The sequence below is a fragment of the Setaria italica genome, chromosome VI (assembly GCF_000263155.2).
Source record: "Setaria italica strain Yugu1 chromosome VI, Setaria_italica_v2.0, whole genome shotgun sequence".
NCBI lineage: Eukaryota > Viridiplantae > Streptophyta > Magnoliopsida > Poales > Poaceae > Setaria > Setaria italica.
In genome coordinates, this window is record NC_028455.1 from 34,807,621 (window position 1) to 34,833,786 (window position 26,166).

At 49.3% G+C, this 26,166-nt stretch overlaps 5 protein-coding genes across 7 annotated transcripts; 1 reads left to right on the plus strand and 4 right to left on the minus strand.

Moving 5' to 3' along the window:
* Window positions 1-2,046: 2,046 nt before the first annotated feature.
* Window positions 2,047-4,159, minus strand: LOC101778186 (exopolygalacturonase). The gene is given in 7 exon segments (XM_022827807.1): window positions 2,047-2,370; window positions 2,483-2,584; window positions 2,681-2,717; window positions 2,961-3,007; window positions 3,119-3,429; window positions 3,432-3,639; window positions 4,133-4,159. Coding segments are annotated over 7 exon segments (1,056 nt in total).
* Window positions 4,160-4,425: 266 nt separating this feature from the next.
* On the minus strand, window positions 4,426-6,553 carry LOC101775044 (heat stress transcription factor B-2b-like). The gene is made up of 2 exons (XM_004974057.4): window positions 5,830-6,553; window positions 4,426-5,727 (listed from the first exon to the last, which is right to left on the minus strand). Exons 1-2 carry the CDS (start codon window positions 6,136-6,138, stop codon window positions 4,789-4,791), a joined length of 1,248 nt encoding a protein of 415 aa, XP_004974114.1. The 5' UTR covers window positions 6,139-6,553; the 3' UTR covers window positions 4,426-4,788.
* Window positions 6,554-11,058: 4,505 nt separating this feature from the next.
* Window positions 11,059-14,107, minus strand: LOC101775731. 2 transcript variants are annotated; one of them, XM_004974059.4, is made up of 3 exons: window positions 13,921-14,107; window positions 13,597-13,846; window positions 11,059-12,062 (listed from the first exon to the last, which is right to left on the minus strand). In XM_004974059.4, the coding sequence occupies exons 2-3, from the start codon at window positions 13,688-13,690 to the stop codon at window positions 11,296-11,298; spliced, it is 861 nt and encodes a 286-aa protein (XP_004974116.1). In that variant the 5' UTR covers window positions 13,691-13,846; window positions 13,921-14,107; the 3' UTR covers window positions 11,059-11,295. The 2 variants fall into 2 exon arrangements, with proteins under 2 accessions (XP_004974116.1, XP_004974115.1); XM_004974058.4 differs by having other exon boundaries at window positions 13,597-14,107.
* A 995-nt stretch (window positions 14,108-15,102) lies between these two features.
* On the plus strand, window positions 15,103-21,488 carry LOC101776401 (RNA-binding protein 1). 2 transcript variants are annotated; one of them, XR_002678194.1, is made up of 7 exons: window positions 15,103-15,476; window positions 16,313-16,434; window positions 16,522-16,789; window positions 17,299-17,360; window positions 17,458-17,539; window positions 20,769-20,958; window positions 21,032-21,488. XR_002678194.1 is itself a non-coding variant. In XM_004974061.3 (6 exons), the coding sequence occupies exons 1-6, from the start codon at window positions 15,257-15,259 to the stop codon at window positions 18,193-18,195; spliced, it is 858 nt and encodes a 285-aa protein (XP_004974118.1). In that variant the 5' UTR covers window positions 15,106-15,256; the 3' UTR covers window positions 18,196-18,561. The 2 variants fall into 2 exon arrangements, 1 of the variants encoding a protein (XP_004974118.1); XM_004974061.3 differs by lacking the exons at window positions 20,769-20,958; window positions 21,032-21,488 and adding an exon at window positions 18,092-18,561 and having other exon boundaries at window positions 15,106-15,476.
* Window positions 21,489-21,963: 475 nt separating this feature from the next.
* Window positions 21,964-25,631, minus strand: LOC111257644. Its single transcript, XM_022827637.1, has 2 exons — window positions 23,944-25,631; window positions 21,964-22,994 (listed from the first exon to the last, which is right to left on the minus strand). Exon 1 carries the CDS (start codon window positions 25,116-25,118, stop codon window positions 23,991-23,993), a length of 1,128 nt encoding a protein of 375 aa, XP_022683372.1. The 5' UTR covers window positions 25,119-25,631; the 3' UTR covers window positions 21,964-22,994; window positions 23,944-23,990.
* Between the last annotated feature and the right edge of the window lie 535 nt (window positions 25,632-26,166).

Below are 26,166 nucleotides of genomic sequence, written 5' to 3' on the forward strand. Positions count from 1 at the left end.
GCGTCACATTTTTGCAACGTAGTATAGTAGAGCAATAGAAAACTGTGCGAAACAGCCAGAGTTTGACACCTTGCGAGTGAGTGGTTTCCAATCTACGTAGATCAAAATGTACTCCCTCCGTCCCAAAATATATCTACGTTTAGACTTTTTCAAAATCAAACATTTTCAATTTTAACTACGAATAGTAAAACAATAATGAAGACTAATAACATAAAAATGATGTTAATAAATTTAGAACCTGTCTTCATGTCAGGTGACTGAGATTTTGCTTTTCAATCGGTCACCATTATCAACCATTGGATGCTAAATCAACAGCTCAGCTTCAACAATGGCGGCCCGAACCTATATAAATCTGTATTTGTATCTTGTGTCCTCGCTTTTACCTTCGAGTTTCAAATCTGACGATTCTCCATCAACCAATCTATTACCTCGGATACCCATAGCCGGGTATAAAACTCCGACACTAATTTCCCTCTGTTTCGTGTTTCCTACTCGCCAAGTAATAACGCATCGGTTGTATGTATGTTGCGGACCCGTTAGGCTTGTTTGGATTCTTGTGGGCCTGTTTGAGGTTGTCAGTGTAGAAATTTAAGCCTTTGAGGTTGTCAGTGTAGAAATTTAAGCCCAGTAACAAGCCCAGCTATCTGTTACCATTGCAAACATCCAATTTTTGAATGTTTGATCAATTTTTACACCAATTTCACACGCACGACATAAAAATACAGCGCAGACACATCGAGATGCATTATTACTCATGGTCAATTCAGGTGTGTCAGAAAAAAAAATCTTGCTGATATATTCCAACGTTTTGCTCATTCTTAAAAATATTAAAAACCCAACTATTTATCTGTGACTGATCTTACAATAATGGTAGTAAAAAAGGCACAACAAAAACAAGCTTTCCAGTTGTATATAATGGCCCATAATACTTTAAAAAACAAGGTCCATTGCAATAAATATCGATCTGGTTGTTCCACGTGCAACTACAGCCTTTTTTCCCCTTGCAACTAGTTGTTCCACGTGCCTGCAGATAGTTTGCAATATTGAGACAATAAATATACTGTGTTAAAATATCACATTTCAAAATTCTCCTTTATCGCAGAAGGAAATGGAAGAGACCATGAGTAGCAAATATACCTGTCATTGGCCTCTTCACCAACAATCAAAATATGAGGCTCGAGAAATTGCAAACCTGCTGACCATGCGTTGAGTGTGTGTGCAGGTACCAGATGTTGTATGCATGTTCTATTGTAAACGACTCTGAAATATTGAAAGGCTAAACGAGTGTACAGATGTTGTATGCATGTTCTATTGTAACGAATAGCAAGAAGAGGAAAAATCTAATCAACCAAAATTGGACATGAAGAGGCCATAAACCCCGAATCGAACACTAACTGAGTTCAAAATCGAATGCTAACGGACAAACAGATCCCCAACAAAGCTCAAAATAGGACATATCTCTAATTTGGCACAGACAAGACCCTACTAGACTAATGAATCCCCAAATTGAACCTAACCAGACTACAAATCGAATCTAAATAGGCCATAAATCGAATCAAAACCCCTCAAAATCGAACTCAGATCGAGCAAAATCGGCCACAGGTCAAACCCTAGCTGAATCCAGTTAGACAACAGCAAACTACCTGGATGCCAAAGAACACCCGTTGCCTTCTAACGAGGTTGCCGATTCGCTGCTCACATGCCCTGTCTACCTCTTCCGTTTCACCCCTCCACCGAATCAGGAAGGGGAAGAGGGGAAAACGCAGGCAGACTGTGGCTCCCGTGGTGTCATCGCCGGGCCTCCGCCTACGCAGTGAAATTGCGCGATGTATTTCCATACGGATCAAACATACCAGAGAACAAAGTTTTATTCTCTGAAGAAGAGAAGGACCTTAAGGATTGGCAGTCCCCAGAACAAAGAGGCTGTTTTTTTTTTTAACAACAGCTTGTTGTTTCTTCCAGACCTAGAAAATGACACTGTGATGATCTAGAAACACTAGGTCACGCCACGTGAACTATGGTCATCGGAGAGCCCATAATCATCCGTCATCCTCTGACGGTAAACGGTGACCACCAAGTGGACCGGCCTAGCTGCTCGGATGCCGCGTCAGCCGCTTCCTCCCGGCGCGAGGCGGCCGGTGCGGGGCTCGGCGCCTGCGCCTGCGCCACCGCCGGGGCCGGGGCGAGCGGCCCCCGCACGTTGGAGAACTCGGAGCGGCACGGCACGTCGCCGCAGGTGAGGTTGATGCCGTCGAGGCGCACCCCGGTGCACGGCCTGTCCTCGCTGCACAGCAGCTGCACCGCCAGCGGGGTGCTCGACGTCCCCTCGATCCGCCGGAAAGTCACGTCGCTGATCTGCACCAGCGACGGCTGCCGGCGCCGGCGGGCGGCGGCGTCAATAATCTTTCTTCCCTGATCTTATCGTTCTTATGTGATTAGGCAGATAACGTTCATTCGTGTCGCGGCCACCGGCGTTGGTTACCTTGTCGGCGTCGGAGCAGTGGTCGTGGGGGCAGTAGCGCTGGTCGATGATGATGGGGTTGGAGACGTTATCCATGGTGATGTCCTGGAACTTGATGTTGGACGCGGCGCCCGGCGGCGACCCCGCCCACGTCTTGATGCGCACGCCGTTGGTCGTGCCCGTCACCGTGCAGTTCTCGATGACCAGCCCGCGCACTACGTCCTGCTCGCCGCCGTCCTTGCCCAGGCTCCCCACGCTGAGCCCGTGGCCGGGGCCGCAGGCGACGCCGCGGACGACGACGTCGGTGGAGCCGGGCCCCACAGACACGCAGTCGTCGCCGGTGCCGATCACCGAGTTGAGGATGCGGACGTGGCTCGACAGGCCGACGTGGACGCCGTCCGTGTTGCGGCTGGCGGCCGGGGCGTGGATGCCGAGGCCCTCCGCCACCACCCGGGTGCAGCGGCGGAGGTTCACGTGGAAGCCCCGGCTGTTCACGAGCCGCAGGCCCCTCAACGTCGAGTTCGTCACGCCATCGAAAACCAGGGTCTGTAGCACAATGGCCGCCACCGGCCGATCATCTTGGACTGTTCCGCCATCGAAAACCAGTGTCGTCGATCGAGAAAAGAAAAGGGAGCAAGTCTGTTCCGGTTCGTTTACCGTCGTCTTGGACTTGGCCTTGCCGCTCTGATGATGGCCCTGGCCGTCGAGGGTGCCGGCGCCGGTGACGAGGAGGTTGTTCAGGCCGCTGAACGTGATCCAGGCATCGTCCGAGAGGCGGCAACCGCCGCCGCTGCCGCCCGCGCACGGCTGGAGCACGCCGTCGATCACCACGACGGGCGCGTCGCCGTTCCTGCACGGCCCCTCGAACTGCACGGCGCCGGCGGCGAAGGTGCCCTTGGGGAACAGGAGCGTCGAGTTGCCGGCGGTGGAGCCGCACGCCGCGCGCCACGCGGCCAGGAAAGCCTGCTCGGCGAGCACACGCACGCGATTCAGAGTAGACAAAGATTTAGCTGAGAAAATGCGATGAGGTGACGGGATTAAACGGCACTCGCGTCTCTGTTGTCCCTGTTGCTCGGCGCCGCTCCGTACTCTGTCACGTCGAAGACGCTCGCCGCTTGGTCCTTGCCGCGTGCGTTGCCGCCGGTGAGCAAGTTTGGTGTGTGCAAAGTACAACAAAACTGTACAATTAGTTTTTAATTTTGTCTACATTTAGTACTCCATGCATATGTACCGCAAGTTTGATGTGATGGGAAATCTTCTTTTTGCATAGTGCTAAAGTTGGAAATTTGGGAGGAACTTTCGAGTCGAGAGGAGATGGATAGAGAGGCCTGAGTTTCCTCCAAAATTGAACAACTAGCAATTGTGATTAGATGGGCCAATTGTTTAAAAGAAAAGGATTAGATGGGCTTGACTATGCAAGGCAGTCGGCCCAAAATAGTGACACGTCGAGCAAATTTTGAGCGGGCTAAATCGGGCGAACACACCAGTAGGCGATTTGACACGCGCTCATCTCGTGACACACCGACCTAGCACTGACGATGCTTGTTTACATTAGCACGCTGCTGACGTGGAACGCACGGACGGGCCCACAGCTGTTCCGAAACGAGGAGCGAAACGTAAGCAGTGGCTGCCGGCGGTGGCACACCACGCGTCGCCGTCGCCGTCTCACACCCGACCTGGCTTTGGAAGAAAGCGCATCCCGCACCTTCTAGTAGGCGCGGCGCCCAGATATTTCTCGCGCTGCGGAATATCTTCTCATTTCCCAACTCTGACCAGCGACCAACTCACCCCCCATCTAGAGACTCCACCCACGTTTCCATCGGACGATCACTTCCCCACATGCTCACGTCCACCAAATTTAAACCCCAGGAGCCTTTACAGGCCAAAGGAGGAGGCAAAATGGCGGGACTTCATTTGTTGTTTAAAACTTTAGAATATTTTGATATGTTGTTTCAAACTTCAGAATATTCAATGGATCATTGCACATTTGAATAATACTGTTGCATGAACACATGCAGTCGTTTTACATGTTCATTGATCGTGTGAACAACGCTAGATGTACGGAGGGAGTAATTCACATGGTAAGCTAGTAGTTTTATGGCTCTCTCTGCTATAGACAGAGGATGTGCTACAGTAGTATGAAGAGAACTAGCAAGAGGTTGTCACTGCTACAGAAGCACTTGAGTTTTACATGGGGTCAATAAAATCTCCAGCTGATTAGAGCTCTCCTCCTTGTGTTTACTTCTACCTGCTGTTGCATCCATCACAGTACTTGGCAGCATTTGTAATTTACTGAGAGCGAGCGATGGCGACGAGGCCGCGTCGCGTCACCTGGAGTTGGACCCGTCGTGGTCGCTCCCGGCGCTGCCCGCCGACCCGTTGCAGGCTCGGAGCGGGTGGTACACGGGCCTGGGCCGGTAGATGGGCCACGCCTGCGGCGGCTCCGTCGCGTGATCCTTGAACTCCTGCTGCTGGTGGTGGTGGTGGTCGGGCGGCGCGTCCACCGGCTCCGCCTTCACCTCCGCCGCGCCGCGGCTCACGGGGTCCTCCACGCCGCCGTCGTCGCCGTTGCAGCTCTCGTCGCGCGCCCGCTTCCGCCCGATGGAGACGCCGAACAGCCTCGCGCCGGCCTTGCTGCCGTCGTCGTCGCCGTGCTCCGTCCCCGCCGCCTCGGTCGGCTCGGCGGCCGCGGGCGCGGGGGCGCCGCGGCACGAGGGGAGGAGCTCGAGGACCGACGGCAGCAGCGGGGGCGTGGCGGCGGCCTCCGACGACTCGCCGGAGCAGTTCCCTGCCGCGGCCGCCGCGGCCTTGGCGGCCTCGACCTGCTGCGCGGCGGTGTCGAGCTGCTGGGTGGCGGCGTACTTGGACATGAGGAGGAGGATGTTGTTGCAGAGCTTCTTCATCTGGCCGAGCTCCCGCGCGAGGCGCGCGTTCTCGCGGCGCAGGCGGTCGTTCTCCTCGCCCACGTCGCCGCCGCCGGAGGCCGCCGTCCCGCCGGAGCCCGACCCGGACGGCGCCTGCGGCTGCAGCGGCGGGGGCTCCGGGGACGAGCTCGACGACAGCACCTGCTCCTCGCCGGAGTACACCGGCGAGCCCACGGGCAGCGCTATCGGGATGGCGGCGGCCGCGGCCACCGTGACCGCCCCCGTCGCCGCCGCCGCCGGCGTCACCTTCCGGCGGTGGATGTCGCAGAGCAGCCGCTTCTCCCCACGCCGGAAGCAGTCGTTGGCGAACTCCCACCGGTCCGGCACGATCTTCCTGAACCCCTGCACCGCAGACCACACGAATCAATCAGCACCATGCCGAGACGACACACAAAGATTAAAGAAAGAAAGAAATTTTGAGATCATCGAGCGATGATCACGCACGTAGGTGTTGAGCTGCCGCACGAAGCTGGAGAAGTTGTTGTGCTTGAAGTACTTGGGGAGGAGGTCGCGCGCGAACTCGGCGGGGCGCCACACGACGAAGGCGGAGCCGTCGTCGTTCCACGAGATGACGTCGTCGACCGCCGGGTCGTCCACCAGCTGGTACGTCTTGGTGAGGAACGGGGTGGGCACGGACCTCTGCACCGCGGCCCCCGCCGCCGCCGACGGGGCCACGCCATCCGCCGGCTGCGGCGTGGCCGGAGGCGGCTCGCCCCCCGTGGCTGCTGCGGCGGCGGCCTGCTCGGCGGCCATGGCGCCGCCGCCGCCGCCGCCGCCCGAGCAGATCTGGCCGGGCGACACCGTCGCGCCCCTGTCCGGCCGGCGCGGCGAGAGAGAGAGAGAGAAGGATTGAGAGAAACAACGGAAGGAAGAAAGGTGGTGGCTTGGCTTGGCTTCTGGAAGTTTCCGGGTTGCGTAGCGTGTGAGAACCAGCGGGCGGTTACAGGAAGAGAGAGAGAGAGAGAGAGAGAGAGAGAGAGAGAGAGAGAGAGAGAGAGAGAGCCGAGGCGAGGGCGCGCAGCGCAGGAGACGGGAGAAGAGGCACGCGGTCGCGGAGGAGGCGCTAATAAGGCGAGGGCGACCCGCCACTCGTGCCGAGAAGAAGCCAAGTCGCGCGGTGGTTCCCCCGTGGAGGGAGGGAGGAGGAGACAGGAGAGAAGGGGAGTCAAGCGAGCGGGCGCGGGCTGGCCCGCCGGATGGGAGCGCGGTGGAGATGGCGGCGTGCGGTGGTGGGGGCGAGGAAAGTGCGAGAAGGTTCCGCTGTTTTTTTTTTTACGCCTGGACCCCCCGGTCGGGTTGGGTTGGTTGGTTATTCTGGAAGGTTCAGGGCCGGGCGGAGGAATCTCTAATCTAGACTTTGGACACGTCTCGTGCGCCCGTGGGGCCCGCCGCCTCCTCGACGAGACAGACCACGCAGCTGAGCTTGCAGCAGCTGCAACGAGACTGAAAAAAAAAATCTTTTGTAATAAAAATTTCAGTTCAACTATTTTTTAAAAAAGAGTATGAAAAATGTTTGCAGCAGTTACCTGTCTTTGTGGCACGCAAGTGATGCATCAGTGATTGATTCTAGATGAATTGCGGGGTTGCCTGTCTTTCAGCAGATATTTTGCAAAGGGAGGACCGACTTAAATGGGATTTTTTCGGCGTCCGTCTCACAGCTTTTCTGCTGCCGAGACCCGAGATCTTTCGCTGATCCGGATCACACTCCATCGCCCTGACATGGACAGGTGCTCGGCCGGCGGATGCTGCTAGGCGCTGCTCCATGCCTTGCCTGCACAGAGAGAGAGAGAGAGAGAGAGAGAGAGAGAGAGAGAGAGAGAGAGAGAGAGCAGGATCAATAGTGGACCGGTACGTATACTCGCTGGATCGCAATACAGTAAACTGCAATGAAAAATGTTCAAAAAGTAACCTGTACTGGATGGTTTACACGAGGGTCCGTGGTTGAAATTTTGATCCCGAAACTCTGGCGATCCTAAATGGTTTGGTTGGCGCTGCTGAATTACCAGTTACGACGATGGTGATTGGTATCGGCGTTGTTTTCGCCGTAAAGATCGTAGGATCCAGCCCATTCGACAATCGGTCGATTTCTCGGTAGGCGAGAGTTGTAATATTTTTTTTTTTGACGGAGGGAGTAGAGTCTCAGGGAAAACAAAGAAGGGAGATTACTATTAAGTAAGGGCCTGTTTGGCAACCACCTATTAAAGTTTAACACCCGTCACATCGGATGTTTGGATGCTAATTAGGAGTATTAAATATAGGCTAATTATAAAACTAATTGCACAGATGGAGTATAATTCGCGAGACGAATCTATTAAGCCTAATTAGTCCATGATTTGACAATGTGGTGCTACAGTAACCATTTGCTAATGATGGATTAATTAGGCTTAATAGATTTATCTCGCGAATTAACACAGGGTTCTGCAATTAGTTTTATAATTAGCTCATGTTTAGTTCTCCTAATTAGCATCCGAACATCCGATGTGACACTGTTAAAATTTAACACCTCGTATCCAAACACCCCCTAAAGCTAAACTAAAGCCAACTGAGGAGCAGAGATAGTCAGAGACCGAAGCCTTCTTTTGTCTGTTTTCGTGATGAGGTGATCTCCGTTTACGCGTTGAGAGTATCATGCAGTGGCACAAGCTTCTTGTGCGGTTGAGACTTTTGGGGCGCGCTGCGCGGGAAGACCAACAGAAGCATATTCTGGTTCAACCGGGGATTGTGGAGCCGTGTCCGGAGTACCGTAGGATGTTGACCGGCAACGTTCTAACGGCACGAGCTGCTGATGATCACCATGCACGTGCCTGCTGCCACCTGCGAGCTCCGGCTCCGGCTCCGGGGTGGGGCGGTCAACCGCGACGACGAGGGCTGCTGCTGGTCTTGGCCGCAGATGATCGATGCCAATCTGCTCTGCTGCCATGGCGTGGCAGAGCGAGCAGGAGAAAGGTGATGGGTTTTGACTCGGCCTGATGCCCTGATGCTTCCTGTTGCGGAAGTTGGGGGCGGGCGCTTTCGTGCTCGTCTCGCTTCAGGTTATTCAGTCGATTTATCAGCCACTAAATAGTATTTTCATCTCACAATAAATTAGTCGTTTTAACTTTTTAACCGGCTTATTTTTAGCACGTGTCATGTCGAATGTTTAGATACTAGTTAGGAGTATTAAACGTAAACTATTTACAAAACCCATTACATAAGTAGAGGCGAAACGGCGAGACGAATCTATTAAGCCTAATTAATCCATCATTAGCAAATATTTACTGTAGTAACACATTGTCAAATTATGAACTAATTAGGCTTAATAGATTCATCTCACCGTTTAGCCTCCACTTATGTAATAAGTTTTGTAAATAGTCTACGTTTAATACTTTTAATTAGTATATCTAAATATTTGATGTGACGGGTGCTTAAAATAAGCAGCACCATCGCTTTGCTAGTTCGCTGCTTTGTGCAGGAACGATACAAAGCATTGTACGAGATCTTTTTCCAAAGAGAGAGAGAGAAAACGGTTTGTTCCGCTTCCAGAGAGAGAGAAAACGGTTTTTTCCAGAGAGAGAGAACAGTTTTTTTTTCCAAACTCATCACTGTATCTTCCGCTTCAAATTCGTCCTCGTCGAACTAATCTCTTCTCTTTCTGAGAGAGAGAAAACGGTTTGTTTGTGCACTAGGCCGCACCTAACCACGATTTCCCTTTCTGAGAGCAAACCATAGTTTTTTTTTCTTCTAAAAAATATTTTGACGTGTCGGAACCCACAACAAACAAACAATAATTAATATAGCGAAAGAGTGAGTCATCATGAAAGATTTCAGCACGTCTCCACCAGGGGCCCAGCCCACATCAGATATGGCGCAGCCCATGAATCAGAATACCGAGCCCAGCTCTCCAGCCTCTAATCTATGCCATGCATTTCTGGCTACTCAACGGCCCAAGAAATTCTGCCTCTGTTATGCCTGCATTTATGGCTTCTCAACGGCCCAAGCAATTCTGCCTCAATTCACATGGCCCATAGTCTCTTAGACGGACGGACGGACGGAAAAGAATCTTACACCAAATAAGATACGGCCCATCTAATGTGCCTTTTGTGTTGGTTTCTCTTTTCTCCAAACCAAAAAGTGTGCCCAGGCCCCAGGGTCAAGTTGTGCTTATATGTGCGCGCGCGCTGTGTGCGTTCATAGGTGACTGTACTTGCACGTTTATACGTGCCCTTTGTCCGAATTGTTTTCCCATATCGACAAACAAAGCGAGCAAAGCAATCAGAGATTGACAGCCCGTTCAGCTGCACTGAAAAAACCGTTTGGGCTGATTTCAGCGGGGCTGTTCGGCTGCCCACTGGCACCTTCGCACCTCATTTTCTCTCCCTCTCTCATTCCTTTCGCAACAACGCAAACCTTATCCACCTCGCTCTTCCTCTCGCCCGCTCTCCTGCAACGCACCCAGCTGCCTAGCTGCCGAACCGAGTGAATTATCATGTGACATATATTGCCACCTATTAATGTACGTGCATCGATGAGATGAACCCTGAATAAAGAACAAGAATGGAGTGCTTTTAAGGCTTCTTTGGTTGCGATCCCGACGAACCTGCCCGAACCAAGCAGCACTCCCAGCGCTCGATTCTGAGCGTGTGGGGCTAGAACGAGCTACCTGGATTGAGCAGCTCCAGCCAGGCTGAAACACTTTAGTCCCCTCCTAACCTCCTCCCAGTCGCTGGCTTTACAGGGTTTCCTCTGCACCTACTCGTGCCATCTTCCAAACGGAGCCTACTGCTCGAGCTATACTCGGTATTCCGTAGAGAAAAGAAAAAACAAGACTGCTCCAAGTGGAAGCTGCAAGAGACAAGAGGGAACGGGCAGCCACGCCCACATGCAAAGGCTCCACTCCACTGGCAGTTGAGCGCCTAAACCTCCTCACGTGAGCTCCTTCAGCAGTATCATACTGATTACCGAATACCGATGCTCCTGTCATCGTCCACATACTACCAGTGTACTACCGGTTCCATGCATACGGTCCATACCTCACTGACAGAATCCAGGGAACATTTCTGGTTCCTGCACACCTAACCGGCCTGTAACAATGGTCCTGAACCTGATCTACCGGAGTACTTTTTCCCAGCCAGATTTTACGACCAAAACTTCAGACAGACTGACAGATGAGAATCCACAACGTGGCCAGCCTCGATCTCCAGGTCTCCGGGGTACGTGGTGTCAATGATTAAAGGCAGAAGGGCAGCATCAATCAAAGGGGGAAAAGGCTACGGAGACTGACCCGGGGGGTAATTTCAGAAGAAACAACCGACATCTTTTTACTACCATGTTCTATGAATCCAGAATCCAGATCTCCTTCCACATGGGGGTAAAGCTGCTGGTGCTGGTTGCCTGAAGTTTCGCCTGTGGCTTCACTGTGGATGGATGGATGGATGGATGATTCTCTGATCAGATCTGTCCGGACTGTCATTTGACAATCATGTGCGTGTGTGGTCACGAGGATGAACGAATGCATGATCTTGTGCGGATGAGTGGAGTAGTTGAGTACTGACAAGGTATACCTACAAGTAGAAGCGTCCAGCATTGCTTGCTTTGGTGCCCAGATTGAGTCTAGAACAGTAGCCTTTAGAAAAAAGGGTCCAATGTTGGGGACACAGCTCAGCTCAGCTCAGCTAAGAAGGGTGCACAAACATCTGCAGTGTGGTAACATGACAAATCATTTACTGAACTCTTGAGCTATATCAGATACAGAGAACAAAACTAATTGACTAGCACAGAAACACGTTGGAGCTGCAAATACCCGATCTCCCAATTCATGAAGAAGATGGATCACGCAGAGTGAATTCACAACTAATCAAATCAAAGCACGCTTCGATATCTATATATCACACTTATTGATTTCTATGCAACCCAAGCTATATCCACGCAAAATCAGACGCAAATCTCTCGTTTCCGCTTCAGAGGAAGAAGCCTGCTGTTCGGCTTCTTCTCAGGCGGCGGCGGTGGCTGCTGCTGCTGCTGCTGCTGTTTCTTGACCGCCTCCTCGGCCTTGGCGCGGCGCCAGCCGAGGTGCGCCGCGAGGTTCTCGACCTCCACCTTCACCACGTCCTTCCTCACCCCGATGTCGGTGATGTACCTGCCGGCGCAGTACACGCCGGCGGTGACCGCGGCCATGCCGAGCGGGCCGGTGGCGAACAGCTTGAACGGGGTGGAGAGGAGTGCCGCCAGCGGCACGCCGACGGCAGACGCCGCCTGGCCGCTCCGGCCGATGTCGTCGCCTCCGGCGGCGGGGAGGAGGCCCGTCTTGCAGTAGAGCGCGAAGTCCTCGCAGTTGTTCTCGAACACGTCGTAGTCGCCGAAGCCGTTCTGGAGGAGGTGCATGGCGCGGCGCACGGCGGCGTCGGGCCCGCCGTCGGCGCACGCCGTGGTGCAGGTCCCGCCGCGGAGCTTGGCGAGGAACACGGCGGGCGGAGCGCCGTACTCGAAGCGGTGCAGCGCGCCGCCGCGGAGGAAGCAGTCGAGGCAGGTGAGCACGACGCCGCTGTCGGGGAGCTGGAAGCCGCAGTCCGGGAAGGTCGGGCACTCGTCGGGGCCCTGCGAGAGGAGGCTCGACACGGCGATGGCAGAGTCCAGGCCGGCGGTGCCGGCCTCCTTCTTCCGCGTGAAGTGCACCACCTTGCTCCCGCCAACGTAAATCCCTGGATGATACATGAAACATCTTGCTCGCGTGAACACTATGACTCCATCGTGATCGAATTCATGAGTTGCATAATAATAAATATGGTCACATCGTCAAGGTCTAATAATTCAGCCACGAATGACCGGTCGTAACTTTTTCTTTTTAATATAATCGGTAGCTTCTCTGCCTGGTTCGTTTCAAAAATAATAATAATTCGGCGACAAATTGGATCTCGGTCAATTATGCACATTCTTGCGGCTCAAAGAAACAGTCTAATTTTCGGAAGTGGCATGCATTGCAACGACCGGTTGAACCCAGAAACTTAATGACAATTTTCTTATGCTAACAACGGAGGATCTAGCGACGAAAAGGGTAAGAAAATAAACTAGCACACACACATTGGATCTTGCATCGGTCCATCCATGTGGAGAAGAACCCCATTGCCGGCATACCATTCCCGACACACGACAATGTCTAGGATGGACGTCCACAATGTGCGCGGGACAAAAAATGCTGGTCCTATGGCAGCGCATAGCGACACAGTGTGGAAGTGGAACACACACCTTTACGCTTCCAAAATGGCCGGTGAGGATCGGAGATGCAAAGTAAAAGAGGCATGCGTGGTAAGGTAAGTTGAGTGGTACGAGCTCTCAGCTGGAGGACACATGCATGTAGGGCAATGCGTGCGGTAAAAGTCATAAGGCAGGCACCTGGCTTTGATCGCTAATGGTGGTGTGAAGTTTACTTACTGACATGTCGATAAGGATTCTTTTTGTAAAACGGCTTAAGCTCCTGAAATCGTCATTAATTAGAACACCTCATCACTCAGTTACACTACGTGACTAGCAGTTCCTGTGGAGCTAATAACAGTTGCAGGCAGTCGAATCTGAAAAAGGAAGTACGACAAGGAAAGAGTTATGCATGAGCTGGCCAGCGATGGGTGTTTTGTACGGATGCTGGGTGGGCAGTGGCGCAGCATTCCGTCCAGCCGTCAAGGCCATTTGCGTCGGCGGATCCTGGCTGTGCGTGGCCAAACATTGCCATAGGCATAGCTCAGGAGTTTCCAGTGTGGGTGTGAGACTCAGACTCACTGAGAGGTCACTGCTCGGCAGTTACAGTGCTGCTGCCAGTGACTGAATGGCTGATGATACGGCCATGGACAGAAATTATACTGCAATGCTCAAGGCCTCAAGGGAGCAAGGAATGCAATGCAAAGCAAGGCGAGTTGAAAGTTGAAACCGAGAGCTTCAGACCAGCAGCTACTCTGCTTGTGCCACTGAAACTTACAGGAATATAATCGAGCAGAGCAGCACGGCGTTTGGCAAGCAGAATTGCAGTGGCACCTGCTGCGATCTCTCAACTATACCCACCCGGAAAACGCGAACGCCGCGTGAGGCGCACAGCGGAAGCGAGCGAGGTTCACGCTCTCCCCGCGGTTTTGGAAGGCGAAGCTGAGCCAATGGCACCCGCCGGTCGGGCCTGCAGCGGCGGCATTGCTAACCGGCAATGTAGGATGAGGCAGAGGAGGAAGAAGGAAGAGAACGTCGTCATACCGTGGTGGGAGTAGGTGTAGCCGGCGCGCCAGGTGTAGATGTGGTCGCCGGCCTTGATCTCCGACCGCTCCACCCGGTGAGACAGCAGCCCCATGTCTTCTGCGGCTGTGCCTTCCCGACCTAATTCTGCAGCCGGCCGCTGCTAGCTTCTTCTTCCTCTGCAAACTCCGGCCACGCCGGGCGAGACACGGGAGGCAGCGCTGTGCTGTCAGCCTGTCACTCACATGGAGGTGGACGAGGCGACGCCTTGCTGCTTGACGCGAGTGAGAAAGGGTAAGGCGAGAACGTCGCGGTCTGGAGAGTGGCGAGGTGAGGACGACTGACCGGCCGTGAAGGAGCCGAGCAACAAGAGGCGTCGCTCTCACTCTCTGCTCTCTGCTCTCTCTCTGATCCCCGGTGGTTGGGGTTGGGCTCGGCTCGAGCGGTGGCGATCCTCCCCGGGTTTGTTAGTTTATCTTGTGGACCGAGGTCTCGACATGTGCGTGGATGTGCCTGCAGCGTGATCTGCAACTGCAGCGCTCGGGATTCCCGTCTCAAGAAGTAGTATTCGAAGGCGACGCACACCCTGCTTTCTTTCTTTCCTTTCTTTTTTCACCGCAGCTGCTCGGGATTCGCGTGCGATCCCGGAAGGTGATGCATAGTAGTTGCAGACCCTCCTGCCCTTATTTTTAACTCAGCTGGATTTGTTTACCCTAGTGTACTTTGTTTCGGTAATTCGTCGTCGTGCTAACCACACAACCATCATCAACAGGTCAATTTCATGCTTTGGAGGGGAAATACCTGCCTCCGGAGCTACGTTTGGGAACGAGACAACGAGTGCTTCTTCGTTTGCACTGTTTACCTGCATTGTACTCCATTCTTTCTGTTCTTTTTCCCATTGTTACAAGAACACATTGCTCTGACTTGGTACAGGATCGTCGCTTTTCTTTCCACTTATGGCCCTTGTCTTCAATCGGATAGAGGGATCCGATTTGGCCAGGCGAACATGTGTTTTTGTATACTTAAAGTAAGGAATCTCTTTTCCATGGCAGCATTCAACAAAATGCATGATGATAAGTCAGGCAGAACGAAGCCCTCATGCACCAAAAAAAAAAGAAAAGGCAAAAGCACAGTGATGCCGACATACAGTTGCGGGGCACGGATCAGTCACCTTACACTACACACACCTAACATCTCACATCTCCTTTTTTTTTTAAAAAAAAAAGAGGGGAAAAACATCTCACATCCGCATCAAGCCAGAAAAAAAAAACAACCAGAGCTCCAGGCCACGTGTTCGCAAATCTGCATGGTGGTTGTCGGTGGCAATAACCGGCTGGGGCTGCTACGTGTGCTGGGCCGCAATGCTCCTGACGTCTTTTCAGCCCACCTGCACCTACTTCCTCTCCTGCCTGAAGCCCTATTTGCACCCGTCTCAATTCGCAAGCTCAGGCCCGGCCCAAGAAGGCCCCCGCCTCACGTCCGACCGATTCGATCACCACCACGGCTCTCGCTCTCTCTCAACAAGACAACAACACCCAACGCCGTTTCTTTCTCTACCCGCAAGTCGCCCCCCCCAGATTTGCCCGAGCAAGTTCTCCCTTGGCTCTCGCGCTCCGAAACCCTAGCCGCAGGCAAGCTCTCCCCTCGCCTCACCCCCCCCGCGCGGGACGAGCCGGGCGTCATGGCCGCCGAGAACTACTGGAGGTACGCCGACGCGCGGCAGCAGCAGCAGGCGATGGTGGCCGCCGCGGCGGCCGCGGCTGGGATGGCCCCCGCTGCGTCGGTCGCCGCCGCACAGACGGTCGGTGGCGCCGCGGCGGGCATGAACCCGCAGGCCGCCGCCGCCATGGCGCAGCAGGCCGCCGCGCCGCCGCTCAAGCGCGCGCGCCCCGACTTCGGAGGTTCGTTGCCCCTCCTCTCTTTTACTCGACGACCACCTAGATCTGCCCTTTTAGTTATCTGATGGCTGTTTGCCCCTTTGATCTTCGTGTTGCCCATGAACTGTGGAACTTAGGGGGAGGTTTTTTCGGTTGCTTTTAGTTATTATTATGTGCGTAAATTTTTAGTTCCAGCGTTTAGATCTGGATATGTCTTACGGTTAGGTGATTCTGTATGCATGGGGCAGTTTGTCCTAGTTTTGGGTTGTTCCAAAATACGACAAGCTAGATTCTTTGCAGTAATTTGAGATTTGTTTGCCGAAAAGATAAATCTTTTTAAGCTGAATCCTGTTGGGAGGGCAGTTTGCCCTAGTTTTGGGATAATACGAGAAGCTAGGTTTCTTTGCAGTATATTGAGATTTGAATAATTGTTTGGCTAAAAGTTAAATCTTTTAAGCTAAAACTAGTTGGGATAGTTTGTTGAGGAGATTTTTATGTGCTGATGCTGCCTAGGCAGATTTAACTCATGGTGGAAAAGATGGTGGCCCAATCGCTCTCTTTTTATTGCACAAACAAGAAACATCATTATTGTAGATCTAGCACTTTGTATGTATATCTGGATTGATCTGATTGTATGGTTCTATATAACTATATTGGTAGATACCTGTCACAAAAAGAGTGAACCAAAGGTGGGGAATTGATAGTTTTATTGTATTTATTATTTTTTGTTGTAATTCTATTTCTGTCCTGTTAGGACTGTCTGAATCCTGAACTTTCCAGAAAGTTAATTTTATTGATTACAAGAGATGGTTTGAAGTGAGGTTTGTGTGCGGTCTTTGATTTCTTCTTCACTTTTGCAGATGTGTCTGGAGGACAAGACATGACAGGATATTATCCACGTGAAACTGACAGGGCAGGTTACCATTCACTTAGAGAGAATGAAGCAATCGGAGCATCTTATGATCGTTACCTGCGCAATGGGGTACAAACAGAGCTTTTTCATATTGACCTAGCAATTTTCCCCCGAACGCTGAGTTATTAACTCTCTATCTGTGGGACAACTTTATAGATGCCCTCCGTCGGTGCCAATGACACTAGTAGGGCTGCTGGAATGGCTGCTGGGATGGCTGCGGGGATGGGTGCTGGGATGGCTGCTGGAATGGGTGCTGGGATGGCTGGCTATGGTGTTGATGAACGGCGTATGATGGGTGTTGTTGGTATGGACAGCAGAGGGATGGGCTACGGTGGCAGACCTGAGCCTCCTCTTCCTCCGGATGCATCAAACACTTTGTATATTGAGGGATTACCTGCAAACTGCACACGCCGGGAGGTTTCACGTATCCTTCTTCAAGATCTTTTTACCTTAATGGGTTTTGGCAGCTTTGAACATTCCAATGACTGCTATCTCGCTTGTGATGTGTCAGTTTACTTATATTGAATAGCATATGCATCTTTTTTAGTTTTAATTCCACTATAAATAAAGGACAGGTCTGCTTTATCTTTCATATGCATGCATTGTGTACTTCTCACATATGTCTATCCCTTGCATCTACTGTGCATTCATCTATGCAGACAATTTGCATATTGAGTTACTTTAATTACTCAAATAGCAATAACTGCGTAGTTAGAAATTGAGATTGCAAATGGCAAAATGTGTGGTAAAGCTTTTGTTGAGAGCTTTATGGTCCTGTTTTCCTTCTCTTTCACATTGTTCATGTTACTCTAATTTACATTTTTTTATAATATGCTCCAGTTGCCAGTTCGATTCAAAATACCAATTGAGTATACTTGTACACGTGGTCACACTCTTGATGTGTTTTTATTCCTTAACTGTTTGCTTCTGCAGACATATTTCGCCCATTTGTAGGTTTTCGTGAAGTGCGACTTGTCAACAAAGAGTCCAGACATGTATGTTAACTATGCTGTGCCCTTTGGCCCTTCTAGAGTAATAATTCTTTCAATAATGATGGATGATGAGGTATCTTATGTTTTAACTTTTATGCAGCCTGGTGGAGACCCACATGTGTTGTGTTTTGTTGATTTTGACAACCCTGCTCAAGCTACAATTGCTCTTGAAGCGTTGCAAGGTGATGATACTTATAATTATGGATATGGAGTATGTAGCGGTGTTGATTACTTGACTAACTTTTGTGAGATGCAATTTCCCATGTGTATTCTTGTTAAATTCTGTTATACTTCTCTGCATTTGCTTCTAGTTTGTTGTGAAGCTTGTTTTCAAATTGGTAATTATACCTGTCCATTCAATCTAACTTTGTGCAAGTCCTGTAACATAGTTTTTAAGTTCATACGCTAGTTATAGAAGCCTGCTGACAGTTAGGTGGGTATACAGCGGTAAACCCAACACTTCACTGCATTCCAGACAACACTCAGCATTTCCAGAGTACCAAGCCATAGCATTGCTCGACAGCTAGCTTTGTTGTGCTATTCCTACCCATCTAACACTAGTTATAAAATTTACCAAGTTTTTCTATAGGATCTAACATTCGCATTTTGCATCCTGATCTGCATGGGACCAGTGGTTGAAGGCAAAACATGAACTCTTCCTATTCTTGTTAAGGCCCAATCTCTTGTTCACGCGGCTACCTGAGCAATATAAACCATCGCGATTCGTTTTGCAGGTTATAAGTTTGACGAACACGATCGCGACTCAGCCCATTTGCGGCTGCAATTCTCACGCTTTCCTGGTCCGAGGTCAGCTGGCGGGCCTCGCGGTAGGCGTTAAGACGTGTGGACCTCGCGGTTGCCGAACCTATCGTTTATACGAACGATCAATCTGCCGTGGCGTAACGCTTCGAGCCTTCGATATGCGCTGAAATCCTCGGTGGCTTTTCTGTAGGGTTCGTCAGCTCATTCCGTGAACGCGTGAAAGGGACTATGCAATAAGTGTTATTCGGCCTCTTGTCATTAGACTGCCGTAGCGTGTGTTAGGGATGGAGTTTTAAGTTATTTGACATACTGTATCTGCTGCCTTAGTTGTTATTATCTACTGTAACTTCGTTACCTTGCTATCGGAGACAAGAGTTTGTTATACAGTGAATTGTTATATGTTCTTGAAATTAGATGTTTGTTGTTAGCCTTGTTTACCTTAGTAATACTGTCCCTGTTGGTGTTTCTTGCCCGTATACCAAAATTTCTAGTTCATATAGAACCTTATTTCTGTTCCCCCTACCCCCCTAAATGTGTTTGCCTAATTATGCGTAGTACCTGCTTGGCCCTTTGCCACCCCCCAGTTAAGAACTAAAGGAGGGCTGGGCCTACTTTCATGTTTCTTACTTTCTTTTGAAGAACCAAAGGTCCTTTACAATTCTGATTAAATGACTTTCACTGAATAATGAACATAGCAAGCATTTTAATTTTATTGTATTGGCATCCGTCATAAATCTTGGGACCTAAAATGACTTTAAGTAGGGAAGCATTTTAGATTTGATTTGATTGTTTTGCTTTTTGTTTGGTCCTGTTAGTGTGAACTATTTGAGTTCTATATGTCTAGTGACTTGCGGGACAAATAATTTGTGGAAGATAAAGGAATGCATTGGATGTACATGTATAATCATGTAGACATGAGGTGCCGGAGACTTCGGTGAGCATGGCATTGTTATCATATTTAACCACTGTCCCATGCTGCAATGCTTGTACAACCCCCCACCTCCACCATAAGCAGTGTTAAGGTGACTCTGCCCAGTTCAGTCTTGCATATGCACTCAGGTAATATAGACTGTCTTTAATCATCAAAAAGTTTTTTCTTTAAACCTTGTAACTTCTGGTTTGGATCACTTCCTTGGCCTTTAGAAAGTCTTCTTCCTCATTTTCTTTCAGCTGACATGCTTCAGGTGTTCACTTTAAATAATGATATTGCATATTCATGTTCTGATTCTCATGCTCAACAGCTTTTGGCAGTTGTTTTCATCTGATAATGATATTGAGATTTATTGTGTATCTGTTACAAAATAGTTCATTTTTAAACGACATATTCAAGAATGGAGGTAGTATTTAGTATTTACCAACCATAGCTTACCTCCTTGGAGGAAGCAGTTTGTCATGTTCAGTCATAGTGCTGAATAAGTTTTTGAGTTTGTAGAGGGCTACCTTAAATTCATGCGGAGTTGCAGATGTTTACCATGGTATAGATTAAGGTGGACTTAATAGGAGCAATATATGCTCCTATTGGTGTACTGTGAATCTTGCCCCGTGAGTTTCTTTGCCTCTAATATGTTGTGCGAAGGATATTTCGAGCGATTATACTGGTTGAACTTATAATTTTGATTTGTTCTGCTTGAAATTTTGTTACTGTTATGTTTACATCTTACAGGACAGATGTGTGTAAGGTGTATTTAATCCTTTTTCCTATTGTCTCCAAAGCTGCTACTTGTTGGATCGAATATCTTCGATAGGTTTGACTGTCCGCGATTTTTGTGCTTTACCTGTGCTCTGTGTATATCTAACCACATTTGACAAATCTGTTAAAATTGCTTCTGAAGTATATCCGAAAGTTTGCGTGTATCCCTTTTGGCTGATAGAACTCTGATGCCCCGTTCTCATTCTCTGCCTGATGTAATGGACAATCTGTGACCTCTGATTGTGGAGCTCTTGCTGACTTTTCTGGAACAAAAGAATGGTGCATCAGCTTATCTGCATCAGCGTGCGTTTGTTTTCACGTTTGCCCGCGATAGCTTCGTTCGTTTGCATCGAGAACGTTTCCTGATCAGACGCTTCTATGTCAGCTGTTTATCTGCACTGTGCTTTGTCCCATTCAACGTCCCCACACTGTATTTGTGAGTGGCTGATGAATCGTTCATCGAGCAATGTTGAGCCTGACTGTTTCTGGAACAAAAGAACAGTGCCGTGTGCGTTTTGCTTCATCAACTTATCTGCATCAGTCCTGCAATGAATCTGTCTGCTGTGGTGGGAGGGGATGCGAGACGTGAGGGGCGCGACGTTGTGTAAAGAATAGTTGGACTGTAATACTCCCTCCGTTCGATTTTGATCTGAAAAATTTTCTTTTGATAGTTTTATTTCAGTCTAACTATCCATCTACTTTTAATGGTTGTTTCGGGTCTGATGTGTGACTTTTCATTCTTCCAAACAAGATTGGCTACATGGGTATCAAGAAATCTAAATCTTAATGAATCGCTTGTTTATTAGGATGATAGGTAGGCAAAAGAGAATGGAGGGAGTATTCTGAAAGATAACGGAGTATACATCTTCGTTAAACACATGCCTTGATTATCATCAGCACAGTGCCAGTGCCGATCAAGCAATCAAAAGGCTAACCCTCATCATTACTGCCAATTGCAGAAAAAAAAAGGGAGATAACGAATTGCAACGACCCAACAAGGACATGACATCTAACGTATTTGACCATCAGTTCTACGCAAAAAAAAAAAAGAGTACTGATCTAGGAAGTGATCTTGAGGTTTTGCAACCACCTGGTTGAGGCTTTCTCAATAGGCAGATGGTGCATTTTTCTTTTGGCGCCAAGATAAAGGTGAGTTTTGCCATAGTTAAGATCAATACAAAACAGATAAACATATCATTATTGACTCCAAAATGTATGACAGGATCGGACCACTGCTAGCTGCCTATAGGATTAGCCGTGGCGGCTGAAACTCCAGCGGCGTGGGATCTATTGGCGGTTCCTCCGGCAGCAGCTGGTGAACAGCGTGGCTCGACGGCAAAAATCCATTGGGAACAACCGACAATGCCAGCGACTATACCAGACAAACCGCACCAAGCAACATCACAGCTCGACGCCTGAACGGGCAACAGATTTGGGGAGGGTCGGGGTCACTGGATGAAACCTGTCACTATCTTACCCATCATCGATTCATCAACTTGTAAACGCACAGGATGGGCCACAACAGAGGAGAAAGCATAGTGACAGCTCAATCATAATCGGTAGGCTTGTAGCATTCAAATTGGTCTGCTTCACAAGGTTCTTAAACTAAATAGGTGTTTAAAGTGCTTCCATGACAAAGTATCATGGTGTCACTGGCCGATACATCGGAGTTTAACATTCTTTAGGGTTGTACGTTCCTACTACCTTCACATGGAAGACCCCAAACATGCTGTTCCATTCGCCGTGACAGAAGATTGAAAGCAAACTAGCTGATGAAGGCATAATAGAGCACTGATAAGATCATGTACCTGGAAACAAAGGCATTGATAAGTAATACAGATTTTAAGGGAAATAATTCCTACAACCCTACCGAAGGCATTGGTTACATAAAGTGAGATTCAATTTCCACAGGTTTGTAAATTGCTAACATACATCCACTGAATCTTAACTCTTGAATTTGAATACCAGGAAATTGACTACACAACTCAGAAATAAAAACGGATATGAATATGCATGAATTTAGTGTAAATATGAGTATGTATTTTGACCATGAAGCCTTGGGAAAAGGCTCTAAATATTCTAGTTTTCTAAGATAAGGTGATGCACAACAGTGTATGATACTCAATCAGCCAGTATCTCCATTGCGGGGCCAAGGATGTATTGGTCCATAAAAGTTAAAAGTGTTTTGCTTCATCAACTTATATCTGCATCAGCCCTGCTCCTGCAATGAATCTGTCTGCAGTGAGGGGCGGGACGTTTGTGCAACAATAGTTGAACTGTATTATACGTCTTCGTTAAATACATGCTTTGATTATCATCAGAACAGAGCGGCAGTGCAATCAAAAGTCTATCCCCATCACTACTGCAAATTGCAAAAAGAAAAAGGTAACAACGAATTGCGAGCACCCCACGAGGACATGGCATCTAACGTAATTGACCATCAGTTCATACGCAAAAGAAAAATGTACTGATCTAGGAAGTGAATGGTTCACTGATCTCCAAGTTTTGCAACCAGACGTGGTCGAGCCTTTCTCAATATGCTCTGTGGCGCCAAGATAAAGGTGAGTTTTTGCAGTAGTTTAGATCAATCCAATACCAAACATATCATGATATTACCAGAAACCCCCAAATGAATGACAGGATCGAACCACTGCTAGCTGCCTACAGGATTTGCTGGTGGGGCTGAAACTCCAGCGGCCGTGGGATCTATTGGCAGATGGCAGTTCCTCTGGCAGCAGCTGATGAACAGCACGGGTTGTAAGCAAAAATCCATTTGGAATAACCAACAACGCTGGCGACTACACCACCAAGCAACATCACAGCTGGGACTTAGGGTTGGGGACTTAGGGTCTCTAAATGAAATCTGTCACTATCTTACTCATCATTGATTCATCAACTTGTAAGCGCGCAGGGTGCAGGGCCACAACAGAGAAAGCAAAGTGATAACTCAACATAATTGGTCTGCTTCACAAGGTTATTCAGTTAAATAGGTGTTTAAACTGCTTCCATGATAAAGTATCATGGTGTCACTCGCCGATACATTCAATTTAAACATTCTTTTTGGTTCTACTACATGCCTACATTCACGGTGAAGACCATAAACATGCTGTCCAGGTTGCCGTCGCAAAAGATTGTAAGCAAACTAGCTGATGAAGGCATAATAGAGCACTGATAAGATCATGCACCTGGAAACAAACAAAGGCATTGATAAGTAATACAGATTTAAGGGAAATAATTCCCACAACCCCATCGAAGGCATTGATTACATAAAGTGAAATCCAACTTCCACAGGTTTGGAAATTCCTAACATATAACTCTTGAATTTAAGTTGCAGAGATGTAGTGCAAGAATTGAGAAACCTACACAATTCAGAAATAAGAATGTAGATGACTCTGCATAAATTTAGTGTAAATACATGGAAAAGGCTCTAAATATTCTTGTATTCGTTGTATTGAGCCCAATTACCATAAGGTGGTACAGTATAGTTAAATTTGCAAGGATCTAGGCCCAAAGAAAGCGAAGGTCCATAAAAAGTATTTATTTTATTCAGGAATTATTTTCAGTTAGAGTAGCAATCACTATACGAGAAGTTGATGCACAGAGAATACACTGTGTAGGATACTCAACCATCCAGTATCTCCATTGCAAGGGCAAGGATGTACTCGTACATAAAGGTTTAAAGTAAAGGGACAATCATCAAAATGTTGATAATAACAATCATCAGTCAGTAAACTCAAGTTATAGTATGATAGTTCGCACGTATAGCTGTTGCTATTAGTATCTTACGCTCCTCTAATGTGGTAAGAAATACTAATATAGTACTATAGTATCATTTGCACAATCAAATATAGTGCAATGTTATGAAACAGTGTGGGCAACTGGATACCAAATTTCAATAAATTTACCAATTTCAGCATGCTTCAAAAGCCTTGCAAATTACTGATGTCGACACTTCAAAAAGTGAGAAGGCAACCCATGCATATACAAATCCAAACAGCATGCGCAACATGTAACAGTAAGAGCTGGTGCTGGTGTGCGGCATCATAATTCACACGTGTACATTATGTTATCAGACAAAGGAAGAACGACAATGCAATAAAAATAAGTAGCAAGGAAATCGGCAGCCCAACATACCTTTGGACAATAACTTCACTGCACCTCTCTCTGCTCACAGGAGAGCATCAACACATGCTCGGAAATACCCAAACTGATGATGATTCCGTGAAAGTCTCCTGTAATTTCCCTTCAGGGTAGACAGCATCAGATTGACGAAAAGATCCATCCACTGAAGAATACTCGCTCCATAGGCCCTCCTCGTTGACGTATATGCAGTCCTTTCGAATCCCTGGGTGATCAGGTCCAAGGCAGCCCACAAAATATTCGGACGCAAAAAACAGCGCGCATCCACCAAGGCTAGTAATCCTCACCCACTCACCCTCCCCAGACTTCCACTCGAAAACACGGTACACCCTCGGATTATCTTCCATGATGACAATGAGTATCAGCTCACCGCGGCACTCTGCAAGGTACACGTACAACTCTGTATCAACAGGCAGCTCCAGAGTCCCTGGATGTAATTCGCCGAGGACCACCAATCCTGCCGAGTTCCTGTCGTCTGATAGCTCGACTACAGCAAGATGGTAAACTGGGCTGTCCAACAAGGAATTTGAAACCAGCACGTAGATGGTGCCATTAACACATACCATACCATCAAGCTTGTACTTGTTATTTTTTTTGAAACATTGGCAGGAGCACTTGTACTTGTAGTGTTCCCGGATTGACGCCACGCTCCAATCAGCGGCGCCAAGGCGGTAGGACTGAATGGTGTCACCAAAGTAGCCCCAGTTGACAATGAGGTCGCCAGAGAGGATGAAGGCGGGGTAGGCGGCCGCGGGGCTGGGGAGGCGGGTTTGCTCGCCAGTAAGGAGGTGGACCATGCGGAGCTCGCGACGGTTGAGATCCCTCATGTAGTCGCAGATGACCACGCGGCAGCCGAGGGAGAAGAAGCTGCTGCTGCTGTCTTGGCGCGCACGAGGGAGGCGGAAGCGGAGGAGGCGGCGCAGGGGGAGGTGGTACAGGGCGGACGATTCGGTGGCCTGGTCCCGATCGGGGTAGACGAGGAGGAGCGGCGCCTGGGAGGCTAGGTTGGACGGCGTCAGCGGGAGGGCGGCGCGGTATGCGCGGCAGCTGGCGCGCAGGGCGAAGAAATCCTGGAGGCTCGTAAGCCACCTCGCGACCTCGGGGATCAGCTCCGGCGGGAAGTAGGCCGGAGCAGAGCAGCTCGCCATTTTCGCTCGCGGCCAAACCATAACTGGCCGCCGGTAGATCAGACTCACCCCACCCTGCGAGTGCGAGAGGAGACGAGGGGAGCTGCAGCTTTTCCAAAAACGCTTCGTGGAGAAGCTTGGGCGCTGGCCCAGGAAGCTGCTTCCTGGAGAAGAGAAGATGGCCCTGTTTGGCGTCTCAGCTTTTTGGTCATCTGCTTCTACGGGTCATTGTGAGGGAGGGAGAGAGATCTCGGGCGGCGACGACATCGAGGCAGGGGAGCTCCGGAAGGTGCAGCCGCGGACCTGGAGGCCGGAGCGAGCTGCGGCGGAGGTTGTTGTTGAAGGAGGGAGCTCGGGGCGGCGCCGGCCGTCGAGGGAGGGATCTCGATCGGAGCGGCGCCGGCCCTCGAGGCCGGAGAGGGACGAGGGCGGTGGCGGAAGGGGACGAGGGCGGCGACCAGTCGAACGGCGCGAGGAGCCGGGAGGGGATCGATTTGATTTGAGGGGCGCGAGGATCGAGCTTCTCTGCTTTTATTAGTGCAAAACCGAGTTTTGGGTTAGATTAAAGCAGCTTAACATGTTTTCCTGCTTTCGGCAGCTTAAAGCTGCTAACATGTTTTCCTTTCTGGAGAAGGAATGGGCTGTACTAGGAATAACTAAATTAAACTCTCGCATAGGAATAACTAGAATTAAAAAAACAAGAAATGGCAAAGCATCCGGGAATAAATGATTGATTTCTATTGATAAACGTGCTAAAGCTTCAAACCATAGAGTACTTAGTACTGGTGCTACAGAGAAATATGTTTTTATATCCCGCATTGGAAATCCTCCTTCCGTGTACTTTTGACTTTTGAAGTTTTTCTTTCCTTCCTGGAGAAGGAATGGGATGTATTAGGAATGACTAAATTAAACTCTAGCATAGGAATAACTAGAATTTAAAAAACAAGAATGACGAAGCATATGGAAATAAACGACTGATTTCTATCCATAAACCTGCTAAAGCCCCAAACCATAGAGTACTTAGCACGGGTGCTACAGAGAGATATGTTTTTATATCCCGCATTGAAAATCCTCCTTCTGTATTAGAATA